Consider the following 23,497-nt stretch of genomic DNA (forward strand, 5'->3'; position numbering starts at 1 on the left):
CCATGTTTTGGATACCATTCCATTTAATCTATTCCAGGCATTATTATGAGCCATTCTCCCCTCAGCAGCCCCCACTGGTCCTGTTCAATGTTAAATTAACCATCAGTGAGAATGTGTACAAATCTTCCAATCACAGCACGGAGCCCTATAGTTATCTGACTCACAATCCATCATTCATGGGATTGTCTAATGATGACAGTATCGTGAGTGACACACTGGGCTTTAGTGCTGGGAGGCCATTCCACTGACTGGAATATGGTGACAGAGAAGAGAGGGACCTGAAGGGACTGGATTCAAATCCAACAGATCACTGGAGCTCTGATACTGTATGCTTGACCAGTACACTTGGGCTCCTGAGTGGCGCAGCGGTCTGAGGCACTGCATCTCAGTGCTGGAGGCATCCCTACAGACCCTAGTTCGATCCTGGGCTGTATCACAACCGGCGGTGATCGAGAGTCCCATAAGGTGGCGCACAATTGGCCCAGCGTCGTCCGGGTTAGGGGAATGGTTTGGGGTAGGCCGTCATTGTAAAATAAGAATTTGTTCTTAACTGATTTGTCTAGTTAAATACAATTAAAAATTAAAAATTGGGAGTGAGGATTCAGAGACAGCTTGTAGGAGCTGCTGTTATTGGATATGGGGCAACAATGACAGTTATGAGAGCAGTGGACCAACTGATGAATAGCCTATGGAGTAATGATCTCTGAGCACAGTTAACAGTGTTAGATCCAGTAGAGGAAACAGAGGTTGATAGGTCCTGGCCATAGCAGCTCTGACAGACAATGGATTCACTGCTCAGCTCAGTGCTCCATTCCAGTGGCTGAGAGGTAGTGTGTGGATTAAGCCTGGACTCCCAGAGGAAAGACAGCTATACTACTGAAGCCCAGTAGCGTGGAGGATCCATATGCTGTCAGCCTGACTGCCTAAGCCTGGTTCCTCTGCCCTCCCTGGTCCCCTGTCCCAGCCCGTATAGAGATAAGCACCACAGAGCATGTTGGACGGGCCCTCCACACTCCAACACACATGTTCTACCTCTGCACAGGGGCATTGTGGGATGGGGCGGAGTGTTTGGAACAGTCTGTGTCTGACACCTGGAATGTTTTTCTTAATAAATACACGTTTCCCCTCTCGCAGTCTCCCTGCATTTTTACTGTAGCGCCCGGGACAGAAGGGATATGGGATGTTGGGCAAGTGTGTGTCTGCCTACGCCTTCCTTCTTCGGCATGCGTGTGTGTGTAGCTACGTGGCGGGCGGTGTACAGACACGTGCTTGACCAACGCTCTAATCAGACTGAGAAACCAGCTGTTGTCAACAGCAGTTTTGAAACCTACGAAAGCCCTGTGTTTTTCTCTGCACGCTCCAATACGTTAGCATTAGGACCCGATCTAACAGTAACGTTCTCACACATGTCGTCGGGAATGAGCTAAAGAGGTGCTACTTGAGACCCCGTGATGTAAATGGTAGTTTTACTTTATATGTGTCTATTTCCTCAGTGATTTTCGTGAGCGGCTGTACCTTGAGCTTTAAGAATATAAACATGAAGAGGCGTTGAGCAGAAGGGACAACAGTGTCTACACTGGTCTGCTGTGTATTAAACAATGGGTGCTTAGGTCGGATTTCAAATGGTCTTTGAAGTGTATGTTTTTGTTATTGCTGTCATTTTTTGGGGGGGAAAAGACAGATGAATGCAATAACAGAGTAGGTGAAAGCAGACCCTGGGGTGGCTTTACCAGGGCCCTCCCCAAGTACACTCTTACACAACACATGCACACACACACACACACACACATACATACATGCACACACGTTCTCTTTGCTAGTCGGTGCAGGAGAACACAAGGTAAAGGATATATTACAGATATTGTATCACCCACCAGAGAGGAGGGGGCTTGACATCACTGTCAAGTCTAAGAAGTCAGAGCTATTTAGAAAAATGATATTTGTGTGTTGTCTGCAAACAGAGCACCCGTTTGCAGTGGTGTCTTGTAATTATCAGCCAAAACCCAGACTAGGTGCACTATATATTTCAACATCGGTGAGAAAATAGAAAAGTCATAAGGGAAGATATAACTCCAACACCACATACTGTCATCAAAGTGAGGTGGACAATTCAACACACTGAGATACAGAAGATTGCCCCTTCAAATGTCCAGTCATGCGACATGCCCACATTGCAGCTTAGAGAACCATTAGACTCTGCATCACGGTCAGAGATATCTTGTCACAGCCAGGGAGGGGTCCTGGGCGTCACAGTCACTCCCACCCCCCGCTATCTTTGTCCTACATCTCTGGTGAGCTTCAGGTATTCTCTGTGGGCTAATGTACAGCACTCCTAAACAGACTTTTCTGTTTGCCCAGGGAGAGTCGGATATGTGCAGATATCAACATTCCAAAGGTCACACTTTGATTTAAGTGCAGCTTTACTGTACCTGTACATGTGTGCGAGTAGCTGAATGTCTCAGGTTAATCAAGGCCCAGTGGCATATTGCCTTGTGTGAATGCTTTACTTCTCCTTTACTGGAATTCAGGGAATCTGCTTCAGTTAAATATTTGACTTCAACAGGGACCAACTCATGGCACAGGTAAAGGATCTTCATTTGATCACCCTGTTGCAGGAGAAGGTTTCTGAAGCTTGTAATTTCCACTTAGACATTTCAGACTCAGCCCTATGTTTACTTGGTTCTCCTTATCAAGCCCTAATGACTGGGTGCCTATGGGAAATATGATATACTTCATTTCTCATGGGTAACACAGGATGTTTTAATTCCACATCACACCTTCCACCTCCGTCGTGTCCCAACATGCTGTGTGTTTGATGTCACCTGGGCCTCTGATGTTGAAAGGGGCCCCAGCAATCTCTGTATCTCTTTACACATCTCTAGCTACCTCTCTATTTCTCCCGCTCTGTAGAAAGTCATCCATCCCCCCCTTTCTTTTCTCTGTCACCCCCTTCCTACCTCTTCACTCTTTCTCTCTTGGCCTTTTTTTAAATTCCCCTCACCCAATCACTCTCACTTCCTCTCTTGTTGCTCTCAACCATGATGAGAGTGGGTTTTCACAGTCCGTGACGTGTAGACAACATTTATGTGGGTGAGAGGGACAACAGGGTGTAATAATAGGGTAATTCTGCAGTGGCCCTGGCCCCTTCTGAACAGCAGCTACCTTGAACACAAGGGTCTCCTCCAGGTGCAGAAGGAGCTGTGCAGTTCATAGTTCACAGGTTATGGCAGTGCGTTAAAGATGAGGTCGCAATAACGACAACAACAACATTTATTGTCACCATTCAGCTGTGAGGAGCCCGAAGCAGCACTAGCAGTAGTATGTGAGAGAGTCCAACCAGTGTCCTAGAGACAGCTTAGGGGAATCAGTGATTTATTTACCTCTCTTCAATGTTCACCTCAGACTCCTGGCTTAAGGGCAGTAAAGCAATTTGACCCTTGTCCATTAGATTTCAATCCCTTTTTGACCACACCCCTTTTGATTTGAACACAACTTTCCAGACATATTTGCTGATGGTAGAAGTGGTCAGAACGTTACTTTCTGGACCTGACTGCCAAAACATTTAGGATAGAGGTGCTCAAAGTTGACCCATTTTGCATACCCCACCCTACCATAAAGCATCCATGTCTTCATCACTGGAAAAGATAAATGGTTGAGACACATGCATGCTCTTGAATACGGTCCCCCAACCGTCAACTTAAATAGGAATCTCTTCTACGATTTCATTAGATTTCCTATGGAAGATTGAAATTATAATTTAAAACAACTGATATTCCCATTCAAGTCAACATGTGTGGACTTCCATCCTGTATTCAAGAGCATGCTGTGTCTCAACCGATGGTGGGAAAAACACTAACAACTGTAGCATAGTCTAAGCTACAACATTTGCGAAAATGAAGAATATGGTAGTTTATGCGTTTTTACATGATTGATGTTAAAGGTAAAACAATGATATTATTTGTATTAAAAATAACATTTGTTTCAAGAAAATGTTAAATAGTTTGTAAGCTTTAAATGGTATCAGACTTTTCCAGGGATGAAGACATTGGATTTCTCATGGTAGGTCTCCTGACCTCAGAGTCCGGAAAGGCTGTTTTGACGTTGTTAGCATGATGCATGGATAATGAAGGGGGCTGTGCTTTTTTACTGATTGGTTCTCCTTTGTGTCTATCTCACTCAAACACCCACATGGGCAGCCGCACTCGCCTAAGTGCCACCCCCTTCCAATACAACTGTTTGATTTTGAAATCCAAAAACCGTGAGGTCTCAACCCCCCAGGAAAACATTTTACATCTCAGAGAACTGATCAAAGCTCAGCCAGAAATAAGCACAACTCTGACCGAATACTGCATTTACAATGGCCTCCTGTCCAGACCAGTGCGTCAGGTCTTCCTCGCTCACCATGTGAGTCGTGTCAGGCAGGCTAAGGGTGGGGTATGTAGAAAAAGGTCAACTTTGAGCATCTATATCTCCTAAATGTTTTGGTATTCAGGTCCAAAAAGTGACTTTCTGACCATTTCTACCGTGGGCAAATATGTATAAAGTTTTGTTCAAAACAAAAGGGGTGCTCAAAAAGGGATGGAAATGGAACGACCCCTATGTAACCTGATGTGATACCATTATTTACTGTCACGACCTCCGCCGAAGTCGGCTCCTCTCCTTGTTCAGGCGGCGTTCGGCGGTCGACGTCACCGGCTTTCTAGACATCGCCGCTCCATTTTCTCATTGTTCCATTTGTTTTGTCTTGTTCCCTGCACACCTGGTTTACATTCCCTAGTCACACTGCATGCATTTATTCCTCTGTTTCCCCCCATGTCTTTGTGTGAAATTGTTTTGTTATGTGTTTAGTGTGATGCGCCAGACTGTTTTTTTCCCCGGGTATCGTATTTCGACCCGTTGTATGTATTTGTCAAAAATTTGTATATTTGTGAGTGTTGTCGCACTTATTGACTTTTACCTGTGGCTGGAGGATTTTGGACGCAGTTGTGTCTGTCTTTTGTGCTGTTGCCAAATAAAAGTGCGCCTGATCACAACTCACTGCTCTCCTGCACCTGACTTCGTACCAGTAGCGCACAACCTTTACAATTTACATTAGTTAATTTGACACGGACTCTATCTGCCCTGTCTGTCATGACAATTACTACAGATCTGCAACGGAAAACAGTTACTGCGTTTACATAGAAAATATGTCATCCTGTTACATGTATTTTGTTACTCCCCAACGCTAGTAGTAACCCAGTAACCACTGTAGAATTGTCTATGATGGAAAACAGAGATGTTTTCCTGTGATTTCCCAGGCAGGGTGGGACTGTAACGCACCTAGCGTAGCGTACAGGAGTGGCTGTATGCAGAGTGAGCTCATCCTCTGGTCCTGCCTGCTGACTGAACACTGTAAACACTATGCTCTTAGTGATACAGATATCACTCCTGTGGAAAGACAAGCCCATTGTCTCCAGTCACGAAGCATGAAGTCATTACCCTTAAGTTCTCTTTACAGACCGCAAATATAACATGATACCTGAGTATAACTGTGTATATGTCATTTCTTTATGTCTCCGATCTCCATAATATTGAACTCTTCAATCCATATGCTTTATAAATGATATAGGAACTAATCTGGAGGTGTTTTGTGTTATTTTCCTTCCTCTTCCCTTGTCCTCAATCCCCCCTCAGCTCTGAGTGTTGTGGGACAGCAGCTCCCCTCCAGCCCGCATGGCTGCATGGAGGGCAGCTGTTACCCGGCAACAGGCAACCTGTTGATTGGCCGAGCCATTAATCTCAGCGCCACCTCCACTTGTGGTCTTCATGGGCCTGAACACTACTGCATAGTCAGCCACCTGCAGGTGAGAACACACACACGCACACACACCTGGACTTGAACCTAAACCTGTGTTGGAAATAAGACCCCATTATCTGTCTTACCCCACCCCACAATTGGTCATGTCTCTCAGTAGAAGTCAGGATATCCAGTGGGGTGAGGGGCTTGTCTGTTTCCATCTCTAAGTGTGTCCCCCTTGACTGCCAAGCCTCCCAATGTCTCAATGTCCCAGGTGTACAGGGCATCCTGCCTCCCTCCCTCCTCCCACCCCTCCCTACATCCCTCCATCCTTGACACATGTTGACTTGAAGTCTGCATGTGTGTGTTCTACCTCATTGTGGGCAGCAGATACGGCAACACATTGTGGAGTGTTATAGGGTTACATGATTGACAGGTGGTGACTGTGGAATGGCTCTTAGCGCAGGGCGGGACATAGTGACAGCCCCTCATACTGTAGCTCCAGGTGGGAACTATCATCTGTCAGTCAAATCACTCAACTGCTACTTCACCGGCCCACACCAAATACCCCTGTCTCAATCAGTTCTAAACATTCCACTGCGTTTTTTCTTATTTTTCAGTTGTTGTACTCATTTTGTCCTGGTTTTCTTTTTATAACAACTGTAGTGATATGTGCACAGAAAGTATGATTAAAAAAAATGTTTGCCTGTTCAATTCATTTTGTAACAAATGCAGCTACTGGTCACTTCCTGTATCTTCCTACAGTAATCTGATGATGTCGGTGTAGTGGCTGGTCCTACAGTAATCTGATGATGTCAGTGTAGTGGCTGGTCCTACAGTAATCTGATGATGTTGGTGTAGTGGCTGGTCCTACAGTAATCTGATGATGTCAGTGGAGTGGCTGGTCCTACAGTAATCTGATGATGTCGGTGTAGTGGCTGGTCCTACAGTAATCTGATGATGTCAGTGTAGTGGCTGGTCCTACAGTAATCTGATGATGTCGGTGTAGTGGCTGGTCCTACAGTAATCTGATGATGTCAGTGTAGTGGCTGGTCCTACAGTAATCTGATGATGTCAGTGTAGTGGCTGGTCCTACAGTAATCTGATGATGCCGGTGGAGTGGCTGGTCCTACAGTAATCTGATGATGCCGGTGGAGTGGCTGGTCCTACAGTAATCTGATGATGTCAGTGTAGTGGCTGGTCCTACAGTAATCTGATGATGCCGGTGTAGTGGCTGGTCCTACAGTAATCTGATGATGTCGGTGTAGTGGCTGGTTCTACAGTAATCTGATGATGCCGGTGGAGTGGCTGGTCCTACAGTAATCTGATGATGTCAGTGGAGTGGCTGGTCCTACAGTAATCTGATGATGTCAGTGGAGTGGCTGGTCCTACAGTAATCTGATGATGTCAGTGTAGTGGCTGGTCCTACAGTAATCTGATGATGTCAGTGTAGTGGCTGGTCCTACAGTAATCTGATGATGTCAGTGTAGTGGCTGGTCCTACAGTAATCTGATGATGCCGGTGTAGTGGCTGGTCCTACAGTAATCTGATGATGTCAGTGTAGTGGCTGGTCCTACAGTAATCTGATGATGTCAGTGGAGTGGCTGGTCCTACAGTAATCTGATGATGTCAGTGGAGTGGCTGGTCCTACAGTAAACTGATGAGGTCAGTGTAGTGGCTGGTCCTACAGTAATCTGATGATGTCAGTGTAGTGGCTGGTCCTACAGTAATCTGATGATGTCAGTGTAGTGGCTGGTCCTACAGTAATCTGATGAGGTCAGTGTAGTGGCTGGTCCTACAGTAATCTGATGATGTCAGTGTAGTGTCTGGGCCAAGTCCAAGCCTGGGGACTGATCTGCAGTAATCTTCCTATGGGCTGTTTGTTGTTACTCTCCATCAGAGGGGCTCCCGTCTGGCCCCACGACCCACCTTATGGACTGGAACTAAAGCTTTAACGCTTGCCCAGCTTCAACTGGATCGAGGATGGGGGAGCATGGGGGAGGAGGAAAGAGCCAGTAGGCTGAGACACTCATAAACCACCATCTTCCTGTGTCAATGAAGATCAGTCAAATCAACGTCTTAGATGAGTGCTGATGAGTGCTAGTTATAATTTGAGTGTCCGCCGAGCTTGACTAATGGGAGGTCAATACGTCTAAGATGTGAGGAGAGGCAGAGAGGTTTGGCGATGGAGGATCAGTGTAAGATGGTAGCCTTAGCTTGAAGAGAGGAATACTTTTATAAGACGAGGTCCTAAATGAGGGTGTGAAAAGGAGATTTAGGGTTTAAAGCTGGTGGGACAGTCATGCGCATGTGTTGGGGAACCCACCTACTTATACACACTTTATGCTTTCCTATTGATTTCTCCCCGCAATCCTTTCACATAAGTGTTGTTAGAGGCGTAATCTCCCTTAACAACAACCTAGTTAAGAGACCCGGCTCTGGCTGTTTTCTATGCCCCCCTCACGTCCTCTCTGCCTGGTCACTATCCACCCAATCCGCTCCACAGTAATTAAGACTATGATCCAGGGGACCATGTTATCACTGCCTGGCTCCGGTCCCGTTAGCTGCCATTGTGACTTGCAAATGGGTGGCCGACCTACATTTCGAGTTTCCATAGGCAACCAGGGTTTTCCTGTTGGTGGTGTCAAACTCCTAGATACACACGTCAACCGAATGTCGTAATTTAAGGAACATGTCTATTTAAGTCAGTGTTACTGTATCACACACAAGTAAACAAATCCCAATTGGGGTCATCTGGTGTAAACATACTGTTACACCTTCTGATTATGTCTCCCTGTAGGAATTGGACAAGTGTTTTGCGTGTAACTCTCAGCGGCCTTATGACCCGTACTACCACAAAAACAGTCACCGCGTGGAGAACGTCATCCAACTCAAGGACAGCAACGAAGACCTCACATGGTGGCAGTCCGTCAACGGTGTGTGTGTGTGTGTGTGTGTGTGTGTGTGTGTGTGTGTGTGTGTGTGTGTGTGTGTGTGTGTATGAGAGAGAGAGAGAGAGAGAGAGAGAGAGAGAGAGAGAGAGAGAGAGTGTGTGTGTGTCTGTGTGTCTGTGTGTGTGTCTCAGCTGTAATAATCTCTCATTATGTTTTGTGTGATTTATTCCCTACAGGAGAGGAGGGTGTCAGTATCAGACTTAATCTGGAGGCAGAATTCCACTTCACTCACCTCATCATGAAGTTTAAGGTGAGAGTATGTGTGTGTGTGCTGCTGTCTGATGCCAGCTCAGGAATTTGATGAGTAATATCCAAGAGACAGGAATCCAAACTATCTCCAAACATATTACTACCAATATAACAGACTTGTAATAACTGTCACATAAATCATTCTGAATAAGTCCCAGCCGTTCCTGAATTCTGTTCCGACTGTTCCACCTCTTTCTCCCAAGACATTCCGCCCGGCAGCCATGCTGATCGAGCGTTCGGCTGATTTTGGTCGCTCCTGGAGACCGTACCGCTATTTTGCCTACAACTGCACCAAGACGTTCCCACGTGTGCCCGGCCACGCCCTCCACTACATCAATGATGTGATCTGTGAGGAGAGATACTCTGACATCGAGCCCTCCACGGAAGGAGAGGTGAGGCCATGAAGCGAGTTAGGGACAACGATGGAGTTTCCTTCTGTAGATTAAGAAATGTGCATTTGCTGATTATCTGAGCTGTGAGATGACTCTCGTTTACTCTCTTTTCTCTTGCAGGTCATTTATAAAGTCCTCGACCCTGCCATACATGTGAAAGACCCATACAGTCTGGAGATTCAAGGTGAGGCAAATACTTGGGAAATTAGATCAATTAAGAGGACAATCTGAGGACTACTGGAAGTAACCTAAAAACGATCCATTTATTTGGACTCCATTAATTGACATAATGAAAAATTTGTGTGAACATCCCTTTTTTCGGCAGAGCTGTTGCGGATCACCAACCTGCGGATCAACTTCACCAAGCTGCACACCCTGGGAGATAACCTGCTGGACCGGCGCTCTGACGTTCTGCAGAAGTACTACTACTCCCTGTATGAGCTGGTGGTGAGGGGCAGCTGCTTCTGCTACGGACACGCCTCAGAGTGTGCCCCCGTGCCAGGGGTTGATGCCAGGGACAGTGGCATGGTGGGTAGGACCGAGGCATAGAAAATATCCAGTCTCCAACTCTTTTTACACCTCGGTTTGTGTCAGCTAGCCTAGCGGTTAATAGCTTTGGGCCAGTAACTCAAATGTCGCTGGTAAATCTGCCGATGTGCCCCTGAGCCAGGTACTTAACCCTAATTGCTCCTGTAAATCTGTCTGGATAAGAGCGTCTGCTAAATGACAAAATGAAAATGTCATATGTTGTCTCTGTGTGGGAACTCTTGGTCATTGCATATGCCGATGACTGTGGTAAATGTCCAAGAGACAATGGCAGCTGTCATGTTTTCTTTTTGTGATTGGTCAGATCCATGGGCGATGTGTGTGTAAACACAACACTGAGGGGTTAAACTGTGAACGCTGCAGAGACTTCCACAACGACCTGGCCTGGAGCCCAGCCGAGGCCAACGACCCTCACACATGCAGAGGTGAGACTAAACTTTACTCACTTGGAGTGGGAGGAATCTGTCAATGTTGTCCAACCCTACAGTAGACGTAGAAGTAACACTACAGGATACACACAGCCGCAGAAACAACATGCTGCACCATTTCTGATGTTTGTGATGTTTTTTGGCTTCTTTACTTAGAATGTAACTGTAACGGCCACTCCAACCACTGTCACTTTGACATGGCGGTTTACTTGGCCACGGGCAATGCCGGCGGTGGCGTCTGTGACCACTGTCTCCACAACACCATGGGACGCAACTGTGAGATGTGTAAACCATTTTACTACAAGGACCCCAGCAGGGACATCAGAGACCCCGCCGCTTGTACTGGTGAGCAAACCTGGAGTAGAATACTTCAATTTAATGTATACCACATACCATGTGTTTATGGTAATACAGTGTAGATGGGCGACTCACTTTTGACCCATCGTGGTCTCTCTGCACACCACTCTCATTGTGTGACTGTTTCTCTGTCTCTCTATATCGTCCTATTCACACTCTCCCTCTCCGCAGCGTGTGACTGTGATCCTGTGGGCTCCATGGAGGGAGGTGTGTGTGACAGCCACACAGACCTGGACATGGGCATGATCGCCGGGCAGTGCCGCTGTAAGCTCAACGTTAAGGCCACCCGCTGTGACTACTGCAAGGAGGGTTACTACGGCCTGGCCCACAACGATCCACATGGCTGCCAACGTGAGTGTGTATACCTTAACCTGTGTATGCATCTCTGTGTGTGTGTGTGTTGCCACAGACAGTGTAAACCATATATGTGTCTACTGTTTGTTTCTCTCAGCGTGTAACTGTGACCCTCGTGGGACCATAATGCTGGGAGCACCATGTGACCAGATCAGTGGGGACTGCTCCTGTAAGAGATACGTCACAGGCCGCTACTGCAACCAGTGTCTGGTAAGACTGGCCCTGTGCTCTTTATAGACCCATCGTCTACCATCTCACACGCCGTGCCTATTCTGATGCCTCGTCTACCATCTTGTAAGGATTGCGTTTCGGTTCTGAGGATGCGGTCGCCATGTTGTGTGTGTCCTCTCCTTTAGCCGGAGTACTGGGGTCTCGGTAATGACCTAGCAGGCTGCCGAGCCTGTGACTGTGACTTTGGTGGAGCCTACAGCAACAGGTACGTCTGACGTTTCAGGAGAATTGCTTATCTCTCTCTCTCTCTCTCTCTCTCTCTCTCTCTCTCGCTCACTGTGTGTGTGTGTGTGTGTGTGTGTGTGTGTGTGTGTGTGTGTGTGTGTGTGTGTGTGTGTGTGTGTGTGTGTGTGTGTGTGTGTGTGTGTGTGTGATTAATAACACTGAACGGGACTTAGCACTTAGTGTGGTACAAGTCTTCATTATTAGGTGTTAAATGGAATAATCGGACGTGCCTATCTTTCTTACTGTTTCTTGACTGGTGAGTTGTGAATGAACCAGGCTATGATGTCTGTGTGTACTGTATGTCTGTCTGTACACAGGTGTATGGTTGAAAATGGCCAGTGTGACTGTAGGAGGCACCTGATTGGTCGTCAGTGTTCTGACGTGCAGCCTGGGTACTTCTGTGCCCCGCTGGACTACTACAAATACGAGGCAGAGGACGCCGTTGGCCACTCCCCTAGTGACCACAACCTCCCGGTGAGCACACACAGTGCAAACAGAACAACTGTACAATAGGGCACTATTGATAGATGTAAATTGAGTATAGTCTAGTGTGAATTTAGTTCTTAAAAGCATACCAGTGTTTGCTGTTCACAGCTCTCGCCTGCTTCACTGCTAAATGTCCAAACTTTGAATATTATGTCCTTGCCTTGGAATATGTTAAGTCTTTATTTGTAGGACTGTTAGGAAGTGAAAGGTCTTTCTGTGGATTTGGTACTTTCTCTTGAGCTTTAAATAGTGTGTGTAAGCACCTTTCACTGATATACTCTCCGGCCTTGTGATTCTATATCAGTGCGATGTGGTTTTCAGACTCAACTTTTCCATGTTTGGTCTTGGTCACAAGTTGTTAACATAAGGAGATTTCACTGTATTATTTCATATTCAAGGTCGTTCGTAGTGGATTAGAAACTGTATGTCTGTGTCGGTTCTGCTAAGTCTCTGTGTGGAACACTATCTGATGTCTGTATCTGTATCTGGGTCCTGTTGTGATGTTTGACTGCGTTTAGCTGTGCCTGGCAGGTACAGGCAGAGCCAGAGAGATGGGTATCAGACCAGGAGAATGTGTCTCTGTGTGGGCAGACCCACGGCTCAGGAGTGTGTGTGTGTGTGTGTGTGTGTGTGTGTGTGTGTGTGTGTGTGTGTGTGTGTGTGTGTGTGTGTGTGTGTGTGTGTGTGTGTGTGTGTGTGTGTGTGTGTGTGTGTGTGTGTGTGTGTGTGTGTGTGTGTGTGCGTGCGTGCGTGCGTGCGTGCGTGCGTGCGTGCGTGTGTTTGTGGACTATGGAAGGTACTGATAGTCTGGCTCCCACAGGTAAAGGGGTTTGCACTCCTCTCTGTACTCCAACCCATGTGAGAGTAAGATTGCTCAATCAGATTACCTGCTGCGTGTACAGGCCCCCTCCCTACTCACCCAGACAGTTGCTGGAACAGAACAGAACACATCAGACAGACAGACAGACAGACAGACAGACAGACAACGGCTGCAGGCAGCAGGCCTCTGTTATATTATCTCATATCATACCTCCTGTCGTCTCCTCACTTCCCCCAGGACAAGCCTCAACATCCCCAACAAAAGATAAATTTAAATAAGGAATGTGAAAGAATGAGATATACTATGTAGGAATCTGTTTTTAGAGTACAATAGAGTGCAGGACCAGGGGATTGTGGGTCATGCAGTAGCTGGACTCAGGGGTTAGTGTGTTGTCACTTTTGAAAACTTGATTTATTATAATGTGGTGTCAGGGATCAGGGGTCAGGGGTGGTCATGTGATAATAAACATGATTCTCTCTTGCACCACATCCCCTCTCTCTCTAGCTAACATGATACTGATTATATGTTTTAATTTCCTGGTGTCTCTTTTTACTGACATGTCATCCGTTCATGCTTAGCATCCGCTCTAAGCCTGGTTCCTCTCTAGGTTTCTTCCTAGATCAGGCAGTTTTTCCTAGCCATTGTGCTTGTGCTTCAGCATCGCTTGCTGTTTAGGCCGGGTTTCTGTAAAGCACTTCGTGACAACTGCTGATGTAAAAAGGGCTTTATAAAATACATTTGATTGATTGATCAGGTTTTCTCAGATTTCGTAGCGTCATTCAAACTGTACTCTTTTGAGGGCGACCTTGCATTAGATGAGGGTGGCAGTATGTTGTGTATATCAGAGGTCAGATCAGCGAGTGTTGGCTGGCGTATGTTTTGTCTGTTAGCTACAGTAGTAGTGTGCAGTGGGCCTGCAGACAGAGCGGAGCACAGTAGCTCATAGACAGACACTCAGAGCTATGACACTAGCCCAGAGCTGAAGTGACCCGGAAAAAGATCAGACGGTAGAGGAGATGCCAGCCTGTCACAGAGAGTTAGTGCTGCCTGCCACACACATACACACACACAAAGCCACAGCTCTCTGCCTCTTTCTCTCTCTCCCACATACATGCACCCTCTCTCTCTCTCTCTCTTTCTTTCTTTCTTTCTTTCTTTCTTTCTTTCTTTCTTTCTTTCTTTCTTTCTTTCTTTCTTTCTTTCTTTCTTTCTTTCTTTCTGTCTTTCTTTCTGTCTTTCTCTCTCTCTCTCTCTCTCTCTCTCTGTTGGAATGAATGTAAAAGTTTCCATTTAATATCCTCATGGTCACTCGTTTCAGCCTAGCCATGGTACAGCTATTCTGCTCCTAGCAAGGCATGTATGATAAGTCTATAAAGTCGGTAGTCAGTAAATCAGTTGAACTAATCCTCTCCTCCACCTTTCCTCTCCCCAGGGCAAGGCCAGGCCCCAGGCTGAGGTTGACTGTGTGGAGCACCTCAACAACCAGCTGAGGAGACACAGACGCCACAGACGCATCGCCACCACCCAGCAGCAGAGGGCAGCACTGAGACGCATCCGCCAGCTGCAGCAAACGGTAACACTCACTGTCTGTTCCCTTCATATAAATAAATACTACTACTGACCTCAATGGTTCCCTCTGATTTCCCTTTGCCTTGAACCACGTCAAAGCGCTTTCATATCGGTTGAATGATTACATTATCACATACAGAGCGATTGGGATGTTTAGGTTTTTCAATGCACTTTAAAGAGCTCTGCTGATATATCTCAGTGAAAGTGGCCCGCGCATGGTAGAGATAGTGGAGAATGTCTCCACAAAGACATATTCCATAGACCAGTCAGGTGGTTATGGGGCTGTGGGCGCAGGCAACCAGGGCTTGACAGCAGGAATCTGAGTCCAACCATACGGTCCATACAGGTATGTGTTTGTTTAACCTGCTCCCTGGATAGTCTCTCTCCTCCACCACAGACTAGATTACCTGTCAAGGATGACGAAACAGGGCTGTTTTAGATGCTGTTCATTTGACTCCTCTTGTTGGCATAGTTCAGTATGCAGGCAGGAATGTACACCTGTTGACTGTGAGGGTCCAGTTAATCGGGTTTGTTCACGGGTCATCTTCTATGTGTGTGTTCCAGCCTGATGTAAGGAGTGTTCACAGGGAGAGATCTCAGGGTCACATGGTCACCTGGACTGGGCTTGGTTTTGCCCGGGTCAAGGATGGCGCTGGACTGGTCTTCACAATAGACAACATCCCCCATGCCATGGAGTATGACATCATGATCCGCTATGAGCCAGAGGTACACTCTCAGAGTTCCTCCATGTCTTCCCCACAATTAACCATATACGGTGTATTCAGAAATGATTCAGACCCCTTGAATTTTTTCACATTTTGTTACGTTACAGACATATTTTGAAAATGATTAAATTAATTGTTTTCCTCATCAATCTACACACAGTACCCCATAATGAAAAAGTTAAAAAAGGCTTTTAGAAATGCTTGCAAATGTATTACAAATAAAACACAGAAATAACTTACTTACATAAGTATTCAGACCCTTTGCTATGAGACTCGAAATTGAGCTCAGGTGCATCCTGTTTCCATTGATCATCCTTGAGATGTTTCTACAACTTGATTGGAGTCTACCTGTGGTAAAATCAATTGATTGGACATGATTTGGAAAGGCACACACCTGTCTATATAAGGTCCCACAGTTGACAGTAAATGTCAGAGCAAAAACCAAGCCATGTGGTCGAAGGAATTGCCCGTAGAGCCCCGAGACAGGATTGTGTCGAGGCACAGATCTGGGGAAGGGTACAAAAATATTTCTGCAGCATTGAAGGTCCCCAAGAAGACAGTGGCCTCCATTATTCTTGGAAGAATAATGGAAGAAGTTTGGAACCACCAAGACTCTTCCTAGAGCTGGTTACCCGGCCAAACTGAGCAATCAGGGGAGAAGGGACTTGGCCAGGGATGTGACCAAGAACCCAATGGTCAGTCTGACAGAGCTCTAGAGTTCCTCTGTGGAGATGGGAGAACCTTACAGAAGGACAACCATCGCTGCAGCACTCCACCAATCAGGCCTTAATGGTGGCCAGACCGAAGCCACCTCTCAGTAAAAGGCACATGACAGCCCGCTTGGAGTTTGCCAAAAGGCACCTAAAGGACTCTCAGACCATGAGAAACAAGATTCTCTGGTCTGATGAAACCATGATTGAACTCTTTGGCGGCCTGAATGCCAAGCATGACGTCTGGAGGAAACCCGACAACATCCTTACGGTGAAGCATGGTGGTGGCAGCATCATGTCTGGAGGAAACCCGACAACATCCTTACGGTGAAGCATGGTGGTGGCAGCATCATGTCTGGAGGAAACTCGACAACATCCTTACGGTGAAGCATGGTGGTGGCAGCATAATGTCTGGAGAAAACCCGGCACCATCCTTACGGTGAAGCATGGTGGTGGCAGCATTATGTCTGGAGGAAACACAGCACCATCCTTACGGTGAAGCATGGTGGTGGCAGCATCATGCTGTGGGGATGTTTTCAGTGGCAGGGACTGGATCGAGGGAAAGATGAACAGAGCCTTGATGAAAACCTGCTCCAGGGCGCTCAGGACTTCAGAATGGGGCGAAGGTTCACATTCCAACAGGACAACGACCCTAAGCAACCCGATCGAACATCTCTGGAGAAACCTAAAACCAGCCGTGCAGCGGCTGACATCCAACCTGACAGAGCTTGACAGAAACACAGAAACATCCAACCTGACAGAGCTTGAGAGGATCTGCAGAGAAGAATGGGCGAAATTTTCCAAATACAGGTGTGCCAAGCTTGTAGCGTCATACCCAAGAAGTCTCGAGGCTGTAATAGCTGCCAAAGGTGTTTCAACAAAGTACTGAGTAAAGGGTCAATACTTATATAAATGTGATAAACCTGTTTTTGCTTTGTCATTATGGGTTATTGTGTATAGATAGATGCATTTATATATATTTTTTTAATCCGTTTTAGAATAAGGCTGTAACGAAACAAAATGTGGAAAAAGTGAAGGGGTCTGTATACTTTCAGAATGGCACCTTAATTCAAGCCCAACGTACAATATTACAGTATGACAAGATTACACTATCTGAAATAAAATGTCTGAATGTCGTCTCCCTCATTTTATTACCCCACAGGGGGTAGTCGGTATTGATCATTGTGATTACATTTGACATTTACATTTGAGTCATTTAGCAGAGGCTCTTCTCCAGAGCAACTTAGTGCATTCATCTTAAGATAGCTAGGTGGGACAACCACGTATCACAGTCAAAGTAAGTCAAACCGTTCCTCAATAAAGCAGACACCATCAAAGCCGGTGCTGGTAAGAAAAGACAAGGGTGTCAGTGCAGGAACATTGCAACAGTGTAACAATGGAACAGTGTAAAACAAATGATGCTTCCTACCTTTAAAACACTGTCTGTTATGTGTGTGTGTAGTCTACTGAGGACTGGGAGGCCATAGTGAGTGTTACCTCCCTGCTGCTGCCCACCAGCTCCCGCTGTGGCAACCTGCTTCCCACTGAACAGCTCTACACTGTCACCCTGCCGCACAACAGGAGGTACTACTGATACCAACAGCATGTGTGTGTACGTGTGTGTGCGTGCATGTGCATGAGAGAGAGAGAGAGTTTTAGGGTGAGAGAGAGAGAGAGTTTTAGTAGAGGTTTTAATTGTTGTGTATGTTTCCCATATATGTGTCATTAACGTGTGCCAACCTGTATGTCAGTGTGCGTGTGGTCTTTTGCTTATTACCCAGGTATAAATCTAACAGTGACTCCTATTATATTATCTAAACCTCTAGCAATGGTTACTATCCAGCTGATCATCTGGTAACTAAGGATTTCACAACATTCCTGAAGGGGTATTTTGGATATTTCACTGTTAGGATACAGAGGAGCCAATATACTGTCTCCTGTAACTTCGTTCTGGCCAAACACATGGGCGTGCGAGCACATTCTTCTGTTAAAGTAAATTGATAGTGTATTGAGATTGAGTAACCGTGAAAACGCCCAGTCTAGGTGAGAGCAAGTCGCTGTCGGTTCACTGAGTTCCTTTTACATGTATTTAGCTGAGCGCATCCTTGAGATTGCAGATGGTTAAGATAAAAGCTTGCCAGAAGATAACGCATGAATGATTTGTGCAGAGAAAATGTTCCCTGTGTGTATGGCTGTTCACAATGACAGTGAATAGGAGAACATGTACTTGATTACAGGTAATATACAGTACACTGCTATCAGCAATAAAGATATAGACCTTGTTGTGTTCCGTTCCTCTGAACTTTGCTTTGGGAAATAGTCCTGCCACCACATTCCTCTGTATATGGACTCGCCTGTCCTGCAGCATGCTCTTTGTCCACACTCATTCTCTCACACTCTGTCAACCATCACCATGGAGACAGGCCAGTCCAATTCTTCCTCTCCTTCTCCACCCCATCTAATAAAGACTCTCTGACGGTCTACCTCTCTGTTTTTACCTGCCTAGTATGGTCTCTACCCCGGCTATTCTCTGGTCAACCAACCTATACATGTTGAGAAACTTCCCTTAGAATTAACTTCAGTGTAACGAAGAGTTCGTTCCCTCGCCCGGATCTTACTGGCTCACTGGACCGTGGCTCCCCCTGCTGTTCTGCTCTATGATTGGCGCCTCAGGCAGAACCAATTAGCGAAGTGACCCAAAACACAGACAGCGAGTCAGAAGTCAGACAGGATGCGAGGGCAGAGAGGGCAAACAAGGAGGGCACTAGGCATACAGTGACTGGTAGACTGGATCACACAGTCTTTGTTGAGAGTAGAGCGATTAAAGGGGTGGTGGGGTATAAACTCCTCCTCTTTATGAACTCAAAGACCCGTTCTCAATTATTTGTGTGCAATTAGTTTCTGTGGAATGCAGCACATCTAAAAAACACACAATGGATAGGTTTTTTGTTACCCCGTCTGTGTCTCCTTCTGTCGTCTGTTTACCAGTGTTGAAGAGCAGGAGGAGAAAGGCCCTCTGACAGAGACTGTTCATCTGTCTCTTTCAATCAAGGGGTCCCAGACCTCCCTGTTTCATCCTGTCACTGTCCCTACTGTATATTTGTTTGTATAGTGTCTGTGGGTGAGTATGTGTGTTTGTATAGTGTCTGTGGGTGAGTATGTGTGTTTGTATAGTGTCTGTGGGTGAGTATGTGTGTTTGTATAGTGTTTGTGGGTGAGTATGTGTGTTTGTGGGTGAGTATGTGTGTTTGTATAGTGTTTGTGGGTGAGTATGTGTGTTTGTACAGTGTCTGTGCTTGAGTATGTGTGTTTGTATAGTGTCTGTGGGTGAGTATGTGTGTTTGTATAGTGTCTGTGGGTGAGTATTTGTGTTTGTATAGTGTTTGTGGGCGTGAATGTGTTTTTGTATTATGGATCTCCATTAGCTGCTGCCAAGGTCTGTGCGTCATCTGGTGACAAGGCTAGCTTTGATTTCTTTCACTTCTTTATTTCTGGCTGTATTTCTTTTCATCTTTAAAGGGCCATACGGCTGTGTCACAACTCACACGAGAACAATGTCATATCAGAGTGTCAGCTAAGAGAATCTCTTTGTGTGACCCAACAGGTATGTCCAGATGCCCAGGCCTTTCTGCTTTGAGCCCAGTAACCGTTATGTCGTGGCCATCAGATTCCAGCGCCACGGAGTGTCCCAGAGACACCTGACCGCTTTCATCCTTGTTGATTCAGTGAGTCAGTCAGACTCTGGCGTGACAGCCCCGCATTAGATGGAGCTCATGTAAAACAGGAAGCAAAATGACCGTTTTATGTGTGTGAGGGAACAATCAGCAGTGATGTGATAATGACTGTTGACCAGATACCGCAACCTAGTGGTCTGAATACAAAAGTGCACTTACATTAAGCGTAAGACCGCAATAGGTTCCAAATTCACTTTACATTTCACCTCCTTTCACCTCTCACTCACCTTCTTTACTACCTTTCATCCCTCCATTCCTCCCCAGCTGGTGCTGATCCCCAAGTACACGGAGCTGCTTGGTTTCCAGGGTAACGACCCTGCGGCGGAGGAGCGCCGTGATGAGATGGTGCGCTACATGTGTCTGGACTCCTTCATGGCCATGCCCATGCCCATGCTGGCAGAGATGTGCACCAAGCTCATCTGCAGCATCTCTGCCATCCTGCATGACGGAGCTCTGCGTGAGTGGACACTCAGCACAGCCGCACACTGAACCGGGGGGTCAGGGGTCAAATATCAAAGGAAAGGGAACATTAGGCAACGCCTCCATTAATGCCTTCTTATCGAATACTGGGTATCAAATACTTCTCCGGTCCAACTATTGAATCACTTTACTTACCAATCTACTACTACAAGCTGCACTGTGATCAGTAACACAATGTAACCAGGGTTGCCAACAATTTTTCAGTAAGAATCGCTGTTGGCTCCTTGATTTGTCGCTAGAAGTCGCTAGATTGCGTTTTGCGACGACGTCACAGCATCAATTTGCTGCGGTCCCCGACGTAGCGTTTTCGCCCCCCTCTCCCGCCACGCACCCCCTCCCCTTGTGCTTCTCTGCCTGTGTGTGCACCATTGCTGTGACTTCTGTTGCAGCTTCTCCCACTCAAAGTCACTAAATTCTATCAAAACCATAGGCATTTTCGGTGGCAAAACTCCTCAAAAGAAGCCTGAAAAGTAGTGCATTTGTCACTAGCCTCTTTTACCAATAAAAGTAGCTGGAGGGGCGTAAAAACTTACTAAACATAGCGACCAAGTTGCTAAATTGGCAACACTGAATGTAACTCTGTTGTAACACCATTTGATATGGTCTCCGTATGCCATCACCCATGGCTTGTTTGACTAAACACTTTTCTTCTCCTCTCATGTTCCTTACAGAATGTCAGTGCGACCCCCAGGGGTCTCTCAGTGCTGAGTGTGACAGGGTCGGAGGTCAGTGTCGCTGTAAACCCAACGTGATTGGACAACGGTGTGACCAATGTGCACCTGGCACCTATGGCTTTGGACCATATGGCTGTACTGGTGAGTGAGCACTGGCATCTTTCAGTCATGAATCATATCTTTGTTTAATATATACAGTGGGGCAAAAAAGTATTTAGTCAGCCACCAATTGTGCAAGTTCTCCTACTTAAAAATATGAGAGAGGCCTGTAATTTTCATCATAGGTACACTTCAACTATGACAGACAAAATGAGAAAAATTGTTTGATCACATTGTAGGCTTTTTAATGAATTTATTTGCAAATTATGGTGGAAAATAAGTATTTGGTCAATAACAAAAGTTTATCTCAATACTTTGTTATATACCCTTTGTTGGCAATGACAGAGGTCAAACGTTTTCTGTAAGTCTTCACAAGGTTTTCACACACTGTTGCTGGTATTTTGGCCCATTCCTCCGTGCAGATCTCCTCTAGAGCAGTGATGTTTTGGGGCTGTTGTTGGGCAACACGGACTTTCAACTCCCTCCAAAGATTTTCTTTGGGGTTGAGATCTGGAGACTGGCTAGGCCACTCCAGGACCTTGAAATGCTTCTTCTAATTTGCAAATTATGGTGGAAAATAAGTATTTGGTCACCTACAAACAAGCAAGATTTCTGGCTCTCACAGATCTGTAACTTCTTCTTTAAGAGGCTCCTCTTCATCTACACTGATTGAAGTGGATTTAACAAGTGACATAAGGGATCATATCTTTCACCTGAATTCAGCTGGTCAGTCTATGTCATGGAAAGTACATGTTTGGTACACTCAGTTTATATACTATATATGGCAGGTGCTACATCTTGTGTGTGTCAAACACTGGATAACCTCACACATCATCCAAAATACTATTTCCCCTTCTCTCTTTCTCCCTCTCCCTCTTTTTCTCCCTCCTCTCCCTCTCTTTCTCCCCCTCCCTTCACAGCCTGTGACTGCCATTCCCAGGGCTCTCTGGGGCACCAGTGTGACCCGGTGACGGGGCAGTGCCCGTGCAGACAGGGGGCCAGTGGGCGCCAGTGTTCAGACTGCCAGCCTGGCCAGTGGGGCTTCCCCAGCTGCAGGCCATGCCAGTGTAACGGTCACACTGATGACTGCAACCCGCAGACAGGGGAGTGCCAGACCTGCAGAGACTACACTGATGGACAGTACTGTGAAAGGTGGGCAGAGGGAGAGAGATAGACAGGGTAGTGCCAGACATGCAGAGACTACACTGATGGACAGTACTGTGAAAGGTGGGCAGAGGGAGAGAGATAGACAGGGTAGTGCCAGACATGCAGAGACTACACTGATGGACAGTACTGTGAAAGGTGGGCAGAGGGAGAGAGATAGACAGGGTAGGGCCAGACCTGCAGAGACTACACTGATGGACAGTACTGTGAAAGGTGGGCAGTGGGAGAGAGATAGACAGGGTAGTGCCAGACATGCAGAGACTACACTGATGGACAGTACTGTGAAAGGTGGGCAGTGGGAGTGAGATAGACAGGGTAGTGCCAGACATGCAGAGACTACACTGATGGACAGTACTGTGAAAGGTGGGCAGTGGGAGTGAGATAGACAGGGTAGTGATTGGTAGTGTGGTTGGATCAGATAGTTGTTTGATCAGTAATAGTCCAATAGATAATATTGTGATGATGGGTAATGCTCAATACTCAAATGCACATGTTCTGTCCCTCCCTGCTCAGGTGTGTGAATGGTTTCTTTGGGAACCCAGTGCTGGGGTCTGGAGATCACTGTCGACCATGTCCCTGTCCTGGGATCCCAGGAAGTGGACACTCCAATGGAGACTCCTGTCACACGGACATCTCATCCAATCAGATCCTCTGCAACTGTAAACAGGGCTATACAGGTGAGTCCCAATGATACAGTTTAGCTCATGAAAAAATGCATCCCAGCTTGGTTTATCGGCATTTCACTTATTTACCTAAACCTAACCCCTAAATTCTAACCTAACCCCTTCCCTACCCTAGGCCCTCGCTGTGAACGCTGTGCCCCTGGTTACTATGGCAACATTGAGCACCCAGGCGGGCAGTGCCTCCCGTGCCAGTGCAGTGGCAACATCGACACCCAGGACCCAGAGTCATGTGACCCCAGGACAGGACAATGCCTGAGGTGCCTGTACAACACGGACGGCGCCTCCTGCTCCGACTGTAAACCTGGTTACTATGGCAACGCCCTGGCCCAGGACTGCAGGCGTGAGTTACTCCATGACAATAGATGGTTGAACCTCCTTTGAGTTCTGTCTCTGTGTTTTCTTATCTGTGTAAGGGACTGGTCATGCTCACTGGAAACAAACCATTGTCATTGGTGATGATACGTGTCTGCAGGGCACATGCGCTACAGTATAGAGTACGACCTTCTCTGCTCTGTGAGTGTTGTATTGCATCTGACATTTGTGTCTTATTCCATCTGCAGGTTGCACATGTGTAACAGCAGGTACACAGCAGTCCTACTGCACTGACGGTCATTGCCACTGTGACAGACAGACAGGAGCATGCCCGTGTCGGGACAACGTGGTCGGCCACAACTGTGACCAGTGTGCCCCCGACTACTGGAACTATGGTACAGACAGAGGGTGTGAGCGCTGTGGCTGCCACCCTCTGCACGCTATGGGATCACATTGCAACATGGTAGGCCCTATAGTTGGGAAAGGCAGTTTTACATACTTTTGTTTCATGTACTTGACTTTATCAGTG

The 23,497-nt window shown here is 46.6% G+C and overlaps 1 protein-coding gene across 8 annotated transcripts in view; it reads left to right on the forward strand.

The window, feature by feature from the left end:
- The window catches only part of lamb2l (laminin, beta 2-like), a 60,848-nt gene that overhangs the window by 28,727 nt on the left and 8,624 nt on the right, over positions 1-23,497 (forward strand). For all 8 annotated transcript variants that reach the window (XM_036988206.1, XM_036988207.1, XM_036988204.1 and 5 more), the window contains 22 exons: positions 5,674-5,843; positions 8,577-8,712; positions 8,907-8,980; positions 9,183-9,371; positions 9,492-9,555; positions 9,697-9,899; positions 10,222-10,342; positions 10,502-10,690; positions 10,874-11,053; positions 11,154-11,266; positions 11,413-11,492; positions 11,830-11,986; positions 14,251-14,391; positions 14,952-15,113; positions 17,285-17,406; positions 19,427-19,547; positions 19,821-20,013; positions 20,708-20,851; positions 21,730-21,961; positions 22,487-22,650; positions 22,772-22,996; positions 23,217-23,431. In XM_036988206.1, the coding sequence (XP_036844101.1) occupies positions 5,674-5,843; positions 8,577-8,712; positions 8,907-8,980; positions 9,183-9,371; positions 9,492-9,555; positions 9,697-9,899; positions 10,222-10,342; positions 10,502-10,690; positions 10,874-11,053; positions 11,154-11,266; positions 11,413-11,492; positions 11,830-11,986; positions 14,251-14,391; positions 14,952-15,113; positions 17,285-17,406; positions 19,427-19,547; positions 19,821-20,013; positions 20,708-20,851; positions 21,730-21,961; positions 22,487-22,650; positions 22,772-22,996; positions 23,217-23,431 (3,395 nt within the window). The remainder of the gene's footprint in view (positions 1-5,673; positions 5,844-8,576; positions 8,713-8,906; positions 8,981-9,182; positions 9,372-9,491; positions 9,556-9,696; positions 9,900-10,221; positions 10,343-10,501; positions 10,691-10,873; positions 11,054-11,153; positions 11,267-11,412; positions 11,493-11,829; positions 11,987-14,250; positions 14,392-14,951; positions 15,114-17,284; positions 17,407-19,426; positions 19,548-19,820; positions 20,014-20,707; positions 20,852-21,729; positions 21,962-22,486; positions 22,651-22,771; positions 22,997-23,216; positions 23,432-23,497) is intronic.

This window comes from Oncorhynchus mykiss, chromosome 9 (genome assembly GCF_013265735.2).
Source record: "Oncorhynchus mykiss isolate Arlee chromosome 9, USDA_OmykA_1.1, whole genome shotgun sequence".
NCBI lineage: Eukaryota > Metazoa > Chordata > Actinopteri > Salmoniformes > Salmonidae > Oncorhynchus > Oncorhynchus mykiss.